The sequence below is a fragment of the Portunus trituberculatus genome, chromosome 42 (assembly GCF_017591435.1).
Source record: "Portunus trituberculatus isolate SZX2019 chromosome 42, ASM1759143v1, whole genome shotgun sequence".
NCBI classification, from domain to species: Eukaryota; Metazoa; Arthropoda; class Malacostraca; order Decapoda; family Portunidae; genus Portunus; species Portunus trituberculatus.
This window is the reverse complement of record NC_059296.1, coordinates 22,088,635-22,108,277: the sequence shown is the minus strand read 5'-3', so window position 1 is coordinate 22,108,277 and position 19,643 is coordinate 22,088,635. Positions and strand designations below refer to the sequence as shown.

Below are 19,643 nucleotides of genomic sequence, written 5' to 3'. Positions count from 1 at the left end.
ATGGCAACAAAAATGATTCCGGAATTGGCAGAAATGACCTATGAGGAGATTAAAAGAAATGAATTTGCTTACCTTGGAAGAAAGAAGAGAAAGAAGAGATTTAATACAGGTCTATAAACTGTTGAACGGACTGGATGAAGTGGATAATGAGCAAATGATGTGGAGAGAGGAAAACTTAAATAGAACTACGAGATCACACAGTAAAAAGATAGCCAAGGGGAATATGCTTAAAGGATGTGAAGAAATATAGTTTCCCACAAAGATGTGTGGAAGTGCGGAATGGTTTGAGTGAGGAGGTGGTATCAGCGAAGAGTGTGCATAGTTTTAAAGGAAAGTTGGATGTGTGTAGATATGGAGACGGGCCACACGAGTATGATACCCAGGCCCTGTAAAATTACAACTAGGTGAATACAACTAGGTGAATACACACACACACACACACACACACACACACACACACACACACATATATATATATATATATATATATATATATATATATATATATATATATATATATATATATATATATATATATATATATATATATATATATATATATATATATATATATATATATATATATATATATATATATATATATATATATATATATATATATATATATATATATATATATATATATATATATATATATATATATATATATATATATATATATATATATATATATATATATATATATATATATATATATATATATATATATATATATATATATATATATATATATATATATATATATATATATATATATATATATATATATATATATATATATATATATATATATATATATATATATATATATATATATATATATATATATATATATATGTGTGTGTGTGTGTGTGTGTGTATTTATTTACCTAATTGTATTTACCTAATTGTAACATACGGAAAAGAGCTATGCTCGTGTTGTCCCGTCTCCATATCTATTAATGTCCAGCTTTTTCTTAAAATCATGAATATTCCTTGCGTTGACCACTTCCACGTCTAAACTATTCCATGCTTCCACCCTTCTATGAGGGAAGCTATATTTTTCACATCTCTCCTATAAGTGGCCATTTTAGTTTTTTCCCATGCCCTCTCGACATTCTTTCATTCCACATACACAGATCTTCCCTATCCATTTTTCCATGCCAATCATCACTCTGTATATTGCTATCAGGTCTCCCTTTCTTCTGTTTTCCAGGGTCGGAAGTTGCATTCTGTTCAGTCTGTCTTCATAAGTCAAATCTCTTAAGTCAGGCACCATTTTTGTTGCAGCCCTCTGTACTTTCTCTAGTTTCCTTATGTGTTTCTTTAAGTTCGAGCCCACTGTATTGTTGCATATTCAAGCCTCGGTCTTATCATTGCAGTAATTATTTTCTTCATCATTTCTTCATCTAAATATACGAACGCCACTCTTATGTTCCTCAATAAGTTCAATACTTCTCCAATTATTTTGTTTATATGTCTCTCTGGCGATAGGTCATTGGTAATTGTCACCCCAAGGTCTTTTTCTTCATGACTGGTTTTATGTCTTCATTTCCTATCTTGTACATACTCCTGATTCTTCTTTCACTCTTGCCAAACTCTATTTTCTTGCATTTTGTCGTGTTGAACTCCATTTGCCATGTACAGCTCCATTTCCATATTCTGTCCAAGTCTTCCTGGAGTAGTTCGCAATCTTTGTCACATCTCACTTTTCTTAACAATTTTGCATCGTCTGCAAATAGGCTCACATAACTGGACACCCCATCCACCATGTCATTTATGTAGACCGCGAACATTACTGGTGCCAACACTGATCCCTGTGGAACTCCACTCTCCACCAAGCCCCATTCTGATGGTCTGTCCTTAATTATTGTTCTCATTTCTCTTCCTACCAAAAAGTCTTCCATCCATTTTAGTAAACTGCCATGCACTCCTCCTACCATTTCAAGTTTCCAGATCAGTCTCCGGTGTGGTACCTTATCAAAGGCCTTTTTTAAATCCAGATATATTCCATCAGCCCAACCATCTCTTTCCTGTATTACATCTATCACCCTCGAATAGTAACATATCAGGTTTGTCGTGCATGAACGCCCTTTTCTAAAACCAAATTGACACTCACAAAGTATGTCATTTTTCTCCAAGAAGTCTGTCCATCTATTCTTCACCACCCTCTCACACATCTTAGCTACCACACTTGTAAGTGACACTGGTCTATAGTTCAATGGGTCTCTCTTGTTACCTGATTTATAGATTGGGACAATGTTAGCTCTTTTCCAGTCTTGGGGCACTACACCTTCCCTTAATGAGGCATCAATTACTTCACAAACTTTTTCTGCCAGTTGCTCCCTGCATTCTCTTAAAATCCATCCTGATACCCCATCAGGTCCCACAGCTTTTCTCACTTCTAAACTCCCCATCATATTCTTGATCTCCTCCACAGTTACTTGAAACTCCTTCATAATCCCTTTCTGTTCCATTACCAGTGGTTTGTCAAAAGCAGTCTCCTTTGTGAATACCTTCCGAAAGCATCCATTCATAGCCTCTGCCATTTCCTGGGATCTTCACTGCATACTCCATTTACTTCTAAACTTTCAATACTTTTCTATTTTTGATGTTGTTGTTCACATGTCTGTAAAAAGCCTTGGTTGGTCTTTACATTTATCAATTATATCCTTTTCTTGTTTCTTTCTTTCTTCTCTTCTAATCAACACATATTCATTTCTTGCTCTTTTGTAACTTTCCCACTGCTTAATCCGTCTTTTCCTTCTCCACCTCTTCCATGCATCCTCTTTTCTTGTTCTAGCCTTTTCACATCTATCGTTAAACCAGTCCTGCTTTCCAACTTCTCTATGTTGTCTTATTGGTACAAATTTTTCTCACCCTTTGTATATTTTTATAAATTCCTTCCACTTTTCATTTGCTCCTTAGCACTCTTGAATTTCATCCAATTTGTCTCTTGAAAGAATTTCTTTAGGTTTCCAAAATCTGTCTTGGCATAATTCCATCTTCCCACTTTATATTCTTCATTTCTTCTAGATTTCTCTTCATCTATCACCTTGAACTCCAAAACTGCATGATCACTCTTTGCTAAAGGGCACTCCACCCTCATCTCCTCAATGACCATTGGCTCTGTACTAAAGACCAAGTCCAGTCTTGACGATGCTCCTCTCCTCCAAACCTAGTATCTTCTTTGACCCACTGAGTTAACACATTTTCCATTGCCAGTGTCAATAGTGTATTTCCCCATGTTGTCTCTGATCCTTCCATTGACCAGTCCTCCCAACACACCTCTTTACAATTAAAATCTCCCATCATTATAGTTCGTTCACAGCCACCCAACATTTCTTCCAGACATGTTCCTGTATCACTTATCATTTCTTCATATTCCTGTACTGACCATGCATTTGTCTTAGGTGGTACGTACACCACTATGTAGTGCCTCTTTTTCCTTCATTAGTTTCTGCTCTGATCTTTAGCACTTCTGCCTTTCCCATACCTTCTTTCACTTGATCCACCTTTATATCTTTTTAACCAGCAACATCACTCCTCCTCCCATCTTACCTACTCTATTTCTTTTCCAAACATTATATTTCCTTCTCCAACCATCATCAGGTCTTCTCCTCTCTCAGTTTTGTTTCAGTAAGACCCACAATATCTGGGTTCTTGTCCCTCAAGTAATCGTTGAGTTCTAAAATCCCGATATCACTCCATTTATGTTGGAATACATTACATTCCGCTCATACGTAAGTTTCTTTAGTCCTTTCTTACTGTACTTTTCTGGGTTATGAACCACTTCCTCAGTCTCATATCCAAGATTCTCCAGAAAACTCTTTCTTCTCCTCTTCTGTCCTCTCTTCATTTTTTTTCAAAGCCTCCTTTCTCAACTCATTTAACATTTCTCTTTCCTTTTCACCGAGATCTCTTCTCAACCAAATCTTCCTTGTTGTTTCCTGCTGGGCTAGCCTCCATGACTTCTCCACCAATTCATCTACATCCTTTTGTGACTTAAGTTTGATTCTTATTGGCCTCATACCTTCTCTTGTGAACTTTCCAATTCTATGGAAGTCCTCTATTTCTTGTACTAGGTCTTTTCCTCCTCCTGCACCACATTAATGATATTATTTATCACCTTTTTATGTTTTTCTCTCTCCATTTTACTCGGTGTCTTATCCTCCTCCACACCAAATATCACCACACATCTCTTTTGTCTACAGTTTCCCTCACCAATGTCTCATTTGATTTAATAACCTTCACCACTTTCTCAGCAATCTTCTCTTCTATGATCTGTTGATCTATAATTTCAGCAAGGCCCAAAGTTTTCTCCCCAGACTCTTTGATTTCCTTTTCCTGACTTGCAACTTTGTAATTTACCTCCTTTCTTTCCACTTCCTGACTTTTTTTCCATTCAGCCTGCTTCTCCATCACTTTTCCTAGAGATTCTCCACATTTTTCGCAATTCACTTTAATTAGCTTAACTTCCTCTTTCAGTGCTTCATTTTCCTTCTTCATATCGGCACACTCTTTCATTACATTGTCATAACTCGTTTCCTTGAAATCCTGTGAAGTCTGATTCATCTTTCGAGTTCACGGCCGCCATGTTGCGCAGATGTAAACAAACCAGCTGATGGCTCAAACGCAGGCTACAGTTTATATTTACCTTCCCTGGACATTATTTTGCTAATCAACAGTTAACATGACTATATGGAGACGGGACAAACATTACCAGCTCCTTTCCCACCTTGGTTACTCTTAGGCAATGGTAACTGTAGAATTAGAGATGATTGCTCTGGAGCTCAGCAACCACATCCATCGATCGATGTCCCGTGTGTGTGTGTGTGTGTATATATATATATATATATATATATATATATATATATATATATATATATATATATATATATATATATATATATATATGTGTGTGTGTATTTACCTAGTTGTAGTTTTACAGGGCCTGGGCTTTATGCTCGTGTGGTCCCGTCTCCATATCTACACTTATCCAATTTTTCTTTAAAACTATGTACACTCTTTGCTGATACCACTTCCTCACTCAAACTGTTCCAAGTCTCAACACATCTTTATGGAAACTAAATTTTTAACATCTCTCAGACATCGTCCCTTCCTTAGTTTCTTACTATGCGATCTTGTGCTTCTAAAGTCATATTCTTCTCTCAGGATCAGTTTCTCATTATCCACTTCATCCATTCCGTTAATCAATTTATAAACTTGTATCAGATCCCTCTCTCTTCTCTGCTCCAAGGTTGGTAGATCCATTGCCTTTAGTCTCTCCTCATATGCCATCCCTTTAAATTCTGGAACCATTCTTGTAGCCATTTTTGTAGTCTCTCTAATTTTCTTATGTGTTTCTTTTTTATGGGAGTCCACACAACTCCTGCATATTCCAATCTAGGTCTTATTTTAGTACTTATCAATTTCTTCATCATTTCCTTGTCCATATAGTGAAATGCTACTCCAATATTCCTTAGCAAATTATACGTCTCTCTGAAAATTCTATCAATATGGCTAACCGGTTGATTATTTTCTTCCATTGTCACTCCCAAGTCCTTTTCCTTTTTACTTTTTCTAGTTCTACTCCATCTCCCATCTTATAGATTCCCACTGGTCGTCTTTCACTTTTTCCCATTTCCATGACATGGCTTTTGTCCACATTGAATTCCATCTCCCATTTTTGCTCCATTTCCAGATCTTGTTTAAGTCTTCCTGTAGTATTTCACAATCCTCTTTTGTTTAATGACTCTGCACAGTTTCGCATCGTCCGCAAACAGATTTATGTAGCTGTTCACTCCCTCTGGCATGTCATTTATATATACGAGAAAAGTATTGGTGCCAATACTGACCCTGTGGCACTCCGCTGTCTACTGTTCTCCACTTGGACTTCATATCTTTAACTATCGTCCTTATTTCTCTCCCCTTAAGTAATTCTTCATCCATCTCAATGTGCTTCCTTTTAAGCCACCCTTCTCCTCTAACTTCCATAGTAATCTTTCATGTGGCACTTTATCAAAAGCCTTTTTTAGATCTAAATAAATACAGTCAACCCATCCCTCTCTCTTGTACTTTATCAACTATTCTAGAGTAGAAACTCAATAAATTTGTCACACATGACCGACCTTTTCTAAAACCAAATTGGCTATTTGATAATATTTTGTTGTCTTCAAGAAACTCGATCCATTGCTTCTTTATTACTTTTTCACACATCTTGCATATTACACTAGTTAGTGATACCGGCCTGTAATTTAAAGGTTCTTCCTTCCTTCCGCTCTTATATATGGGAACCACCTCAGCTCTTTTCCACTCCACTGGCACTGTTCCATTTTCTATTGAGCATTTTATGATGTTGTATATTGGACTTGCTAGTTCTTCCTACATTCTTTCAGTATTCTGCCTGAGACTTCATCCGGTCCCATTGCCTTTTCCTCATCCAATTCTGTCATCAACTTTTTTATTTCAAGCTTGGTTACTTTAATCTCTTTCATATAGACAGTCTCTCTATTACCCTGTGGTCTTTCAAATTTGGATTCCTTAATAAAGACCTCATGAAATTTACTATTTAACAGTTCTGCCATACTTTTTGGGTCTTCCACCATTCCGTTTTCTCCTTTTAACTTTTCTATTGTTTCTTTTTGTCTTATTTTTCCATTTATGAATCTGTAGAACAATTTTGGTTGTTCCTTACATTTTTCGACAATGTCCTTTTCATAGTTCTTTTCTTCTTCCTTTCTCACCTTAGCATATTCATTTCTTGCTGTTTTGAAGTTTTCCTTATTTTCTGTGTGTGTGTGTGTGTGTGTGTGTGTGTGTGTGTGTGTGTGTGTGTGTGTGTGTGTGTGTGTATCTATCTATCTATCTATATATATATATATATATATATATATATATATATATATATATATATATATATATATATATATATATATATATATATATATATATATATATATATATATATATATATATATATATATATATATATATATATATATATATATATATATATATATATATATATATATATATATATATATATATATATTTTTACGGTAAGGCCTATAGCGCCAGTAGGCACACTTGAAGAGTGTATGGGAAGCGCTATTCAGCTTCCGCCCATTAGTGGCGCAGGCAATTTTATTTATAGTGGTACCCACATTAGGGCCCATATCACCGCCCAAGCTCATCTTGAGTGTAACCACCTAGAACCTGGGTATCATGGTGACATGTAGGTAACTTTAAACCACTCGAGAAATGGCAAAGTGTTTTAAGGCTGTACGTGGTGGGATTTGAACCTACGCGTGGACGTCTGTCACATCCCACGCTCACCACCTTATCCACTATGCCACCATATATATATATATATATATATATATATATATATATATATATATATATATATATATATATATATATATATATATATATATATATATATATATATATATATATATATATATATATATATATATATATATATATATATATATATATATATATATATATATATATATATATATATATATATATATATATATATATATATATATATATATATATATATATATATATATATATATATATATATATATATATATATATATATATATATATATATATATATATATATATATATATATATATATATATATATATATATATATATATATATATATATATATATATATATATATATATATATATATATATATATATATATATATATATATATATATATATATATATATATATATATATATATATATATATATATATATATATATATATATATATATATATATATATATATATAAGATTGCATAAATGAAAATAGCATGGGTACATGTATTTTCAAGTTATTATAGGTCCACAGAATTAAGTCTTTATTGCACATTTTCTTATTTCCAATAAATGGTGCTCACTTGCAATATGATGATATGTAGTATCTTTTGTTTAATTCATAAAATATAAGATAATTTTGCAGATCTCTGTAATTCTCGCAGCATGTTCAGTGATAATATTGTATCATTAATGAGATGTCAGGATGAATTGCAAGGCAGATGAATAGTGTAAAGTAACAATCTAGGTATTCATTTGTAAGAATTTATATACACCAGTGGGCCAGTAGGAGAATAAACAGTCAATGGTGGAAATGTATAGTGCATATGCTACCACAAAAAGAGGCAAAGAAAAGTGTCTCAAACACCCCAGGGTAGGTTTATACATAGATCACAAAGCAAAATACCTGTGCTATGTGCATGTAAAATACTTAATTACACAACAATCAATGATACTCTTTTGACTGTTAACAATTTAGTCTGTGACATCGAAAATTAAAATTCTCACTAACAAGAGTATCACATTGCACAAATTGGTAATTCTGTTCTTCTTCTACTATTTCTCAGTAGAAATTAATAAATGGCAACATAGGTTAGGCCTCACATGTCTTTAAAAGCACTGAATAATGGATTCAGTGTTTGACATTTCTTTATGTTAGGGAAAGTTATGTTTTTTGACCACTCCTTATTTTGGTTAACAAATAGGTATGTTTGTTTTTTGAATACCGAGGTGATGTGATTTGCCTAGAAAATATGTACGCCACAATTGCATAGTTTTAATATTAGAGTTTCACTAAAATGGTGAAATGAATAGAAAATCAAGCCATATAACTGTTGACAGTGAAGAATACTTAGAGTACTGGGGAAGAAATGGAATGATGAGGGACATCCTCAGCTTACAACAGACACTAAAGAAACAAACATTTTGAAGTGTTTAATTACGGTGTTTCAGAAGAGGCACATCCTGTGTGAAATTTAAAACATTTGAAACTTTGTAACTAACTGATAGAAAAAATCTTTAAACAAAATTAGAAAAATGTATTTATTTTTTTTTTATCCACATCAGTGTTGAACACAAATAACTCAGGTTATTTTTATTTTTATTTAAAAAAAAAAGTTATATGGCCATTCTTTTGAAAGGGTGTACTGTTAATGGTGACAGATATATATATATATATATATATATATATATATATATATATATATATATATATATATATATATATATATATATATATATATATATATATATATATATATATTCCTGAATTTGAATGGTTAGGATTGATAGAGAATAGCATTTCCACAAGATGGTGCTCTTTGTCACTTTGTTCTATAATTTAGACAGTTTCTACATCAATATTCTCAAACAGATGGACATGAAGAAATTGACCATTTTCTTGGCCTCTATATACACCTTATTTTTTTATGGGAACATATGAAAACTAAGGTTTATTCAACCAAATCTCAATATTTTGAAGACATGCAAGCCAAGATAACTGATATGATTGCAGGATTTACTAAAAATCAATTTTAGAATATTTTTGAGAATTACAGAATTGTATTACACTTGGTGTTAGTAATGATGGTGAACATGTTCCACATAAACAATATATTTTTTTTCCTTTTCTATTACCTTTTACATTCTATCATATATAGCTACAAAGTTCCAAATATTGAAAATATACATGAATTCTATGGGCACCACTTTTTCCACATATAAAAGATCAATAAAAGAAAATGCACTTGAGCATGGGAAGATATAAAAAGTATTGTGGGACTTCTACAAAGAGGATGTGACAACAGAGATATATAAATAGGTATATTCATCATTTTCCTGTCTTCTACCCTTGAACACTTGATCTGCTATATCCAAAGCTTAATAAAAATTAAAAAACACAATGCTTGTTTTTTTTTTTTTTTTTCTAAGCTAAAAAGCAAAAAATTAAATCTTTGCTGTGGTCATTCACATCTTTAATTTCCAAATGAGTGAATTTAAGGGAGAACTAAATAGTAAGGAATATTCATTCATAATGCATACTATCCCAGTTGCTACTGCAAACAGTATTTATGAAGCAAAGAAAAGTTTTGGTATAATAATGTATCTAGCAACCATGCAAAAGTATTTACCTTGGAGGGTTGATTCACCACCTATGGATTAAAAAATTTTACTTTAGCATTAGTCACTCAATCAACATTTATGATGAAAAACATTAAAAGTATCTTCAATACAGATAAAATGAGCATTTATAAAAGAATATTCATAATTGGAAAAAAAAAATTTTATATTCATACTGCTATAGTGATAATGAGTAACAAACCCTCTATTCTGGTTTCTGCGGAGAGGCGAGTGTAGTTAAGGAGAGCAGCATTTTCTAGGCATTTCTTGATCATGCCTCTCACTTCTTCAGGGGGAACTGGAGTAACTATATCCTTCATCAACACCTGAATTAAAGAAGTCTGCATAATATGTAGATGAAGTATGACATTTGTATGAAATAACGGCCCATTTTGAAAGAGAAGTTCACTATTTGTTTTTCTAGCTATTCCTAACAAAGTACTTACCCGTTCAAGTAAGGATAATGTGGCTTTAAGGGCACCTTCTGGTCGACCAAATGGGAAGCAATACCTGTTAAAATAAAGCATTTTGTTGAAATTGAAAAAAGCTAGTAGTAGTTATTCTTTGATATTTATAGTCATTGGTTGTATCAAGAGTTATTGGTTATTATCATTTTGGTAATATGAACACAGTATTACTTTTAGGATTCATCACTCCTCAAACCAAATAAATAAATAAAAGAAAAAAAGCATCTATGAAAAATGAAAGAGAATGAAAGCTCTGCAAAAAAAACTAAAAGTAAGGATGATTAGGTTTCTCTGACAAAAAGGATATTAAGTACTGAAGTAAAATATGCACTTAATGAATGTAATGGTATATTAATTCAGACAGTAACAAGCAAAAGAAACCTGGAAATGGAGTAAAATATCAAATAGACACAGTGCATGTTGATAGTGATAGGGATTCACAAAAGGATCTGAATATTGTTTTTATTATAAATGGACTTTTAAGAGACAAGTTAACAAGTCCACTATATTGAATAATTACTGAACTATAAACATATAAATCTTACATTACTCGAGGGAATAATGCAATGAAAAGATGAAAAGATGAAAAAAAAAATTGAAAAGGTAAGACCCAACATAAAGTAATCATACAACTAGTAAAGCAGAGTTGCACACAACAAAAGAATATGGTGGATGAACAAACCCAAATCATTCAAAACTGCTAAACAAAATAGAGAAGAGTATTTTATCAAGAACATTCTTAGAATAGACCTCCTCAGCATGGAATAAGGCATCACAAAATAATGACAATGATGAAAATTTAAATATGTTCTTCATAAAACCTAACTCAAAGATTCTTGAGATGTATTTCAACTACAAAAAAAAAAAAAAAAAAAAAAAAAAAAAAAAAAAAAAAAGGGACATTATTGTCCTTCAGATCATCATTGTTCCTCAAGTATCAAACTTAACATTAATTTGCACCTACATAAAATTTGTAATTTGGTGTTCAAGTAAGACTCTTAGTCTCTCCTTGATGTGTTGGAAGCGCTCCTTCTCTTCTGCCAAGACGGTCCCCACACCATCAGGTCTGAATGAAGAAGGAGTGTTACAGCAGGCCAAAATGAGGGCTTCAGTCTGAGTAATGAAGGGAGGATGTTTCATGAACTATAAATAACCATTTCTTACTTAACCTGAAATCCTACAATTTACATTATATTGAAAGCATTTACCTCTATTGAAAAGGATTTATTGCTTCACTGCAAAATCATATCTATGAATCAAGAGAAATCAAGGAACTATGTTGAACTACTTAAGAAGGAATCTCAGCAGTTCTATCATAAAACATAAATACTCAGACATGAGCCCAATACATTGTGTAAAAGTTAAATATCTTACTTTCTTCATACATTTTGAAGCTATACATTTCTGAAGTAAATTACTTTTATAAAATCAGTAAACTTCATACATTAGAAATTCAAGATAGAAAATACAAAGCATAGAATATGGATAATGTTGTTTTAAATATTTTGTTATGCAACTACTATATAATGATCCAGAGTATACTTTACATGATGTAAATGGCTTGATATGACAACCTTATTCTAAAGTTATGAATACTGATGGCAGACAAAGATGCATCAAGCATAAATTAATATAACAAGTGGGCAGAACCGATGCAGTTTGCATAAAACCTGCCATGCAGTTGTGATTATTTTGCAAAAGCATTATTTCTTGTCATATTTCATATGCACTCAATCTATCTGAAATCAAATTAAAGCACATATTCTGGCACAGATCCCGACCATATCAGCAAAAAAAAAAAAAAAAAAAAAAAAAAAAAAAAAAAAAAACTATGAAACTAATTTTACAAATTTGCAATGAAGTTTCATTGCTTATGCTGTGTTAATCTTTATAGTTAATCTTTATAGTGTTCATTTTTATATTGAGGTGGATAGTTACTGAAATAAAGAAAAAGAAAAAAAGGGACTGCATGGTGGTAGTGGTGGCCGAGCTTCTGTGAGCCACCGTAGGGTGTACCATCAGTGCTCAGCAGGCAGGGTGAGTGACCTGGTCTCTAAGGTGTTGACCCACCACATTCTTAATCATTAAAATAACACTGCTGTCTAGTTAGAGCCACCCAAATCTCTGTCTATCGAGTTGGGGGTTGGAGACAACAGGAACCAGCTGTGGCCTGGCCTGATTCACTCTCAAAAAGAAATCAAGGCACCCTGCAAACATACATACATACATATGTACATAGTGCATACACACATGTATTATGATAATTACATTGCCAATCAGGTATGAAGAGGAGAGTTTATATTTTTTTTATGGTTTCCTCTTGTATGATCATACAGTATAAAATGTTCATGCCTCGGTTTGAATAAAATGGATAAAGCTGCATGGAAATGTGGGAAAAAAAAAAAGGATAAAGCTGCATGGAAATATGGCAAACAAAAAAAATAAATATATAAAAAATTTAAAAAATCATTAAAAAATGATAACAATAAAAAAAGTCTTGAAAAAATACTGTTCAAGTGTATTATGGAGAGCAAAACTTTAATACAATTATGAAATACTGAGATCACTGGTGTGAAAAATCGTTGCTTTAATACATATCATGATATGATTATAATGTAGTGTTATATGAATACCCACACAGATGCTTGTTTGTTGTCTGTTTTCATGGTTGCATGAAGCTTGACAAGAGAAGGAACTACATCAAAGTAGTTTATAATGTATGTATGAAGAATTCAAGTAATTAGTATATTACAAAATTTATCCAGGATAATTTCTGCAGAGAAGAATCACACCTATAAACAAGTAAAAGTTTCTGAGTAAATTCCTAATGCATAAAAAATGGCACTGAAAATAAGAGGTTGCTTGGAAAGATCACAGCTCCATGCAAATCAACAAGGTGCTGACAAACACCCATGGATTCAAAACAGTAATTGTAACTTGGAATGAAGGAATTATCATAATCATAAGTAACTAAATTAGAACTAGTGGAACTACTAAAAAATGCACAGAATAAGAACAGTCATGCTACTCACACTAAATAAAGTTCAGCATGATATGCAATATTAATCTTAACTGAATAGATAAATTGCAACATTTCAAGTTACTGGTGCACAATGCAATAGAGACTTGTGAATGACATGAATATAAAATTGCAATAAATGCTCATCATGAAGCATAACATTTTCCATCTGTAATAAAAGAAATATTCAAAATACTGGCATACTAATTATTCATATGCTTATAAAAATTTTAAATGTGTTGTGTATATCTAGCAAACTATGTAATCATAAAGATGGTTCTAGATTATATTACCATGAAATCCAATCTTCTACACTACTTTTCTTTTCAACAAACCTTGTTGGAAATGGTACGTTAGGGGCTATTGGGCCTTGAGTTTGTTCTTGGCTATGGACAGAAGATAAAATGATGTCAGATCAAAACTAAACGTACCAATGTATCCTATCAAGATCATTCTATGTATTACATTGTTATTACTGAATTAGCTAATTTTGTTAATATACTTCCAGTAAGGAAGTACTATATAAAGAATTTGGCAATGATATTCCGTTTTTTTTAATCCAACTACTTCCAAGATGTTGTACAAGAAAAAAAGTGAAAATGACTCCCAAAATACAGTTGCTATAAATTTTCAAAATAATTGTATTATTATTGCCAGTTATGGAGAGTTCCTTAGTTTTTGGTATATGTATTTCAATTTTCATGTTTGTTTAGACTGTCAGACCAAATTCACTGTGTGTGTGTGTGTGTGTGTGTGTGTGTGGTTTATATAATCTCTCCATATAACAAGATAGTGGTTTTGATTTTCAAATCAAATCTGTAGCAAGAAACATATGATAATGGTTAATACTAAGTATCAAATAAAATTTTCTTCATTAACACTGTCCTAACTTATATATATTGTACAAACTACTATAGATTAATCTCTCTTACACTCATTTACATTCATATCTTGTCTTACTTTACAAATTCTAAAGAATGCTTCATATTGATATATCTACTTCAAATACCATATTTACTTAATGCCAGAATAGTTATGGCCATGTTCACGGGCTGTTACCTGGTGGCACGTCCTGTTGGCCACATACTGGATACATTTTACTGAACAACATCACATTACAGTCTTACACAACATGGCACACGTCCTGTCTACAGCCAATCAGTGCATATTACAGCAGGGATACATCAAGGATTATTACCAACAATTGTTAACATCAGAGTGGTTAGTGCCACAATAAGTGACCAGTGGCTTAGACTCTTTGGAATGTTCCCATAAAGGGGGAAAAAAATCAGATACATCACCAAATATACATTGTTATCTCTAACATTCATTGATTGGAAATGTTATCATGAAATATGAATCAGCCATGCTTTAAACATATAATGTTGCATGCATTAAAAAAAATAAATAATAAATAAAATAAAAGGGCACAGTTATTGTATTGAGCTGCCTCAAAAGAAGGCTGAAAATGTAAGAATATCATAGGAAGGATATCTAACTTGCATACCTAAATTACTGAATGTCTTGAAACCACTGTGATGTAACAAAATTCAATTTGGAACTGTGGAGGCCAAAGGTCAAAACAAGTGACTTTCAATATTACAAAAAAAAAAAAAAAAAAAAAAAAAAAAACTGAACCCACTTTATGTAAATAGTGTGGAAGGGAAGCTCACTATGTATAGTTTAATTTCCAAATATACTGACACACAGAATAACAAGGTAATTTTGAATGTCACCAGGTTAGGGAGTAGTGCAGGTAGTACAGCAAATGAGTGAAAGTGGCTAAAACTTCCAAACAGTAGATTTGCCACTTTACCTAAACTCTCAAACACACTTGCTTCTCCTTCCCTGATCAAGTGTTACTGACCTTATATTTTGAAAACAGTAGCATATAGATTAAAGGAATAGTTTTATTTTCCACAAAATTATTTTCTTAGCATTATCTAATTCAATAAAACTTACCAAAATGTAGAAGCAACTGTATTATGAAATTCTCACAAAATCTATCACACTCAAACCTGCAAGATCAGGAAAAGGAGTTGGCAGTGTTGAAGAGAGGATAGGGGAGGTGTGGGTGACAAGTGTGTGTGTAACTAACCCTACTGACACTGTCCCATCCTCGGCGGGGCTGAGAGCGACGTGGGGTGGGGTGGGGGGGAGAACAGCTATATTAGCAGTCAAAACCCATATTTCCTGGTTGGTATAGTTTGTCCCATGAGTACTACCATGTATGTAGCTTACTTATATTCAACATACATGCAGTTGATCTACTATTTGTAATATAATAAAATTTCAGACACAAAAGCACACTTGTACTTTGACACTCAATCTTTCTCCTGGTAGCATCCTTCTTTATTCTTTCATATACTATTGTTACCTCAATAATCAGGGCAGTGAATTTGAACAAGATTTCATTTCAATTAACATCAAGGTTTCACATCTTATGTCTAATTATCATAGTGGCAATTTTTTATTGACTATCACTATTCAGAAAATCCTTCATATAAAATACTGTTTAACATAAATTACATATGTATTCTGACTTTTACAATATATCATACTATAAACTAAAGTGTGAGTACACACACACACACACACACACACACACTATATATATATATATATATATATATATATATATATATATATATATATATATATATATATATATATATATATATATATATATATATATACACACACACACACACACACACACACACAGTCAATTCTCAATTAATGTGAGGGTTATGTTTCTGGAGATGTTGCATTATTCAAACATAATTCTCTCATAGAAATAAATAGTAAGAAAGATGGTTACATTCCTCACTATAGGGAAAGTCTGCCTATTTTGGAGATTTTGTTACTCACACCTTAAAAAAAATAAATAAATAAAAATTAATATAATACATCACTCTGTCATGGAAACAATAAAAATACATGTTGTCAACTGCACATCTTATCTGGGAAATTAGACAATTATTTATTCAATGTGATTTGTCAATTATCTCACATTCATACATTTATTATTAAGGTGCTTAACAAAAATAAACAATGAATTTACCCAATTTAGTTGTGGTAGCAGTGTTTGTTTACCATCACCTCAATTGATTGAGCCATGCACTCCAGACCACACTGCCTCACCATTCCATCAAAAGCAACATGGAGAATTTTACAAAGAGAACCAACTCTATTACTGCTGCAGACCATGATCTATTAATAGAGTTGGTGAGCCAGGTACAGCCAGCTACGGTAAACCCTCGATATAATATACGATATGGGTCTGTCGTTATATCCGAAGATCTGTTATACCCAAGGATCTTTTATATCCGATGGAAATACCAGACAGATCCATTATATCCCTAAGTTTGTCTGGTGTTTATACCTGCCACTGCCCTGCTTCCATGGCACATCATGTGGAGTTCCTGTGACCATATGTTATGGGACGATGCCCTAGTGTAGGTAGTAGACACCTACCAAAATGATAATTTACTCCCAGCGAGGTCTAATAGCACTAGTTCAGGGGATGCTGTGACCCTTCCATTAAAGCTAGCTGTGATCTCACTGAATGTTTTCCTTTTGTGTCTCACAACACAAGGGGGCAGTCACAATCTGCCCTCTAAAGACAACTCTCCTTCTTCACTCAAAACTACATGCACTTACCAAACTTACATCCTTCACTTAAAATTCAAAATAAAAAAATGGCCACTCCAAACCCAGCCTCGGAGTCCCCTTCTGGGGAGAAGACCAGAAATGTCCCCAGGTTGGACTCCTCTCTTGATAAAAACCACAAATGTCTTGACACCTCCCTCAACTTTTTCTACATTAACTTCTGCAACTTTCGCAGTCTTAGATCTAATTTTCAAACTGTGGAACACCACCTCTCCTCTACTAAACCTCATCTTCTTTTCCTCACTGAAACAAAGCTGTCTGAGGCTACTGACAGTAGCCTCTTCTCTGTTCCCTCCTACTTGCTCTATTCTCATTTTTGTTCCAAAGCTGGATGTTGTGTCTATGTGCACAATGACTAACTTGCTCTTGTGCCCATGCTCTCAAATCTTCCAAGTTTTCCACCATCTAGCTACTCAATAGTCACTCTCTAACTAAATTCATATATGCTGTCTATCTCTCCCCTATCTCTTCTGACTATAGTAAATTCTTTGACTGTTTAACTTCCAAAGTGGAGCACATTCTGTCCCCCTACCCTTCCGTGGAGATCTCCATTCTTGGATATTTCAATGTTCACCACCAGCTTTGGCTTTCCTCTCCTTTCACTGACCATCCTGGTGAACTAACCTTTAACTTTGCTATCCTCCATGACCTAGAGCAACTGGTGCAACACCCTACTCATATTCCTGACCGTTTTGGAGACATGCCCAACATTCTTGATCTCTTTCTTACCTCTAATCCTTCTGCTTATGCTGTTACCCTATCTTCTCCATTGGGCTCCTCTGATCACAATCTCATTTCTGTATCTTGTCCTATTTCTCCAATCCCTCCTCAGGATCCCGCAAAGTGGAGGTGCCTCTGGTGTTTTGCCTCTGCCAGTTGGGGGAACCTGAGGAGGTATTATGCTGAATTTTCCCTGGAAGGATTAATGTTTCTGTGTCAGAGACTCATCTCTTTGTGCTGAATGCATAGAGGCGTACATTCCTCATTCTTTCTCTCAACCTAAACCTTCTAAACCTTGATTTAACACTGCCTGTTCTCATGCTATACATGAAAGAGAGGTTTCCACAAAAGGTACTTGAACCCTCCATCTCCTGAATCTCACACACTTTATATTTCTGCATGGAATCATGCTAAGTCTGTTCTTCAACTTGCCAAACGCTCCTTCATAAATAGAAAATGTCAAAATCTTTCAAACTCTACCCTCAAGACTTCTGGCTAGCCAAAAACATCTCCAATAACGTCACTTCTTCATCTTTCCCTCCATTATTTCATCCTGATGGCACCACTGCCATCTCTTCTGTCTCTAAAGCTGAACTCTTCTCCCAAACCTTTGCTAACAACTCCAACTTGGATGATTCTGGGCTTGTCCATCCTTCTCCTCCTCCCTCTGACTATTTCATATCTTCTATCAAAATTCTTTGCAATGATGTCTTCCATGCCTTCACTGGCCTAAACTCTCAAAGGCTTATGGACCTCCTATTGTTCTCAAAAACTGTGCTTCTGTGCTTGCACCTTGCCTGGCCAAACTCTTTCAACTATGTCTATCAACTTCTACCTTTCCTTCTTGCTTGGAAGTTTACCTACATTCAGCCAGTTCCTGAAAAGGGTGACCTTCTAATCCCTCAAACTACCATCCTATAGCTTTAATCTCTTGTTTGTCTAAAGTTTTTTTAATCTATCCTAAATAGGAAGATTCTTAAACATCTGTCACTTCACAATCTCCTATCTGATTGCCAGTATGGCCTCTGTCAAGGTCACTCTACTGGTGATCTTCTGGCTTTCCTTACTGAGTCTTGGTCATCCTCTTTAAGAGATTTTGGTGAAACTTTTGCTGTCACATTAGAGTCTGGCACAAAGCTTTGATTTCCAAACTGCCCTCCTACAGTTCCTATCCTTCTCTCTCTGCAACTTTACCTCAAGTTTTCTCTCTGACCGTTCTATTGCTGCTGTGGTAGACAGGCACTGTTCTTTTCCTAAATCTATCAATAGTGGTGTTCCTCAGGGTTCTGTCCTGTCATCCACTCTCTTTCTATCATTCATTAATGACCTTCTAACCGAACTTCTTGCCCTATCCACTCCTACGCTGATAATATCACCTTGTATCTTCCCACGTCCATTCAGAGACGACTAACCCTTCAGGAAGTCAACAGATCATGCAGGGATGCCACAGAATGCCTGACTTCTGATCTTTCTAAGATTTCCATTTGGATCAGAAAATATCTAATAGTTTTCAATGCCTCAAAAACTCAATTCCACCATCTATCAACTCGACACAACCTTCCAGACAACTATCCCCTCTTCTTCAGTGACACTCAACTGTCTCCCTCTTCCACACTGAATATCCTTGGATTGTCTTTTACTCATAATCTTAACTGGAAACTTCACAGCTCATCTCTTACTAAAACAGCTTCTATGGAGTTAGGCATTCTGAGGTGTTTCCGCCAGTTTTTCTTGCCCATCCAACTGCTAACTTTGTACAAGGGCTTTATCTGCCCCTGTATGAAGTATTTTTTGCATGT

General features: G+C 33.7%; 1 protein-coding gene across 19 annotated transcripts in view; it reads right to left on the bottom strand.

Moving 5' to 3' along the window:
• Positions 1-19,643, bottom strand: part of LOC123517573 (calcium-dependent secretion activator-like) — a 1,686,808-nt gene that overhangs the window by 709,324 nt on the left and 957,841 nt on the right. For 17 of the 19 annotated variants that reach the window (XM_045277817.1, XM_045277814.1, XM_045277824.1 and 14 more), the window contains 6 exons: positions 15,551-15,580; positions 13,788-13,838; positions 11,398-11,499; positions 10,413-10,476; positions 10,169-10,292; positions 9,978-9,998 (listed from right to left, as the gene is read on the bottom strand). In XM_045277817.1, the coding sequence (XP_045133752.1) occupies positions 9,978-9,998; positions 10,169-10,292; positions 10,413-10,476; positions 11,398-11,499; positions 13,788-13,838; positions 15,551-15,580 (392 nt within the window). The remainder of the gene's footprint in view (positions 1-9,977; positions 9,999-10,168; positions 10,293-10,412; positions 10,477-11,397; positions 11,500-13,787; positions 13,839-15,550; positions 15,581-19,643) is intronic. The other 2 variants (XM_045277825.1, XM_045277831.1) reach the window with 2 other exon arrangements.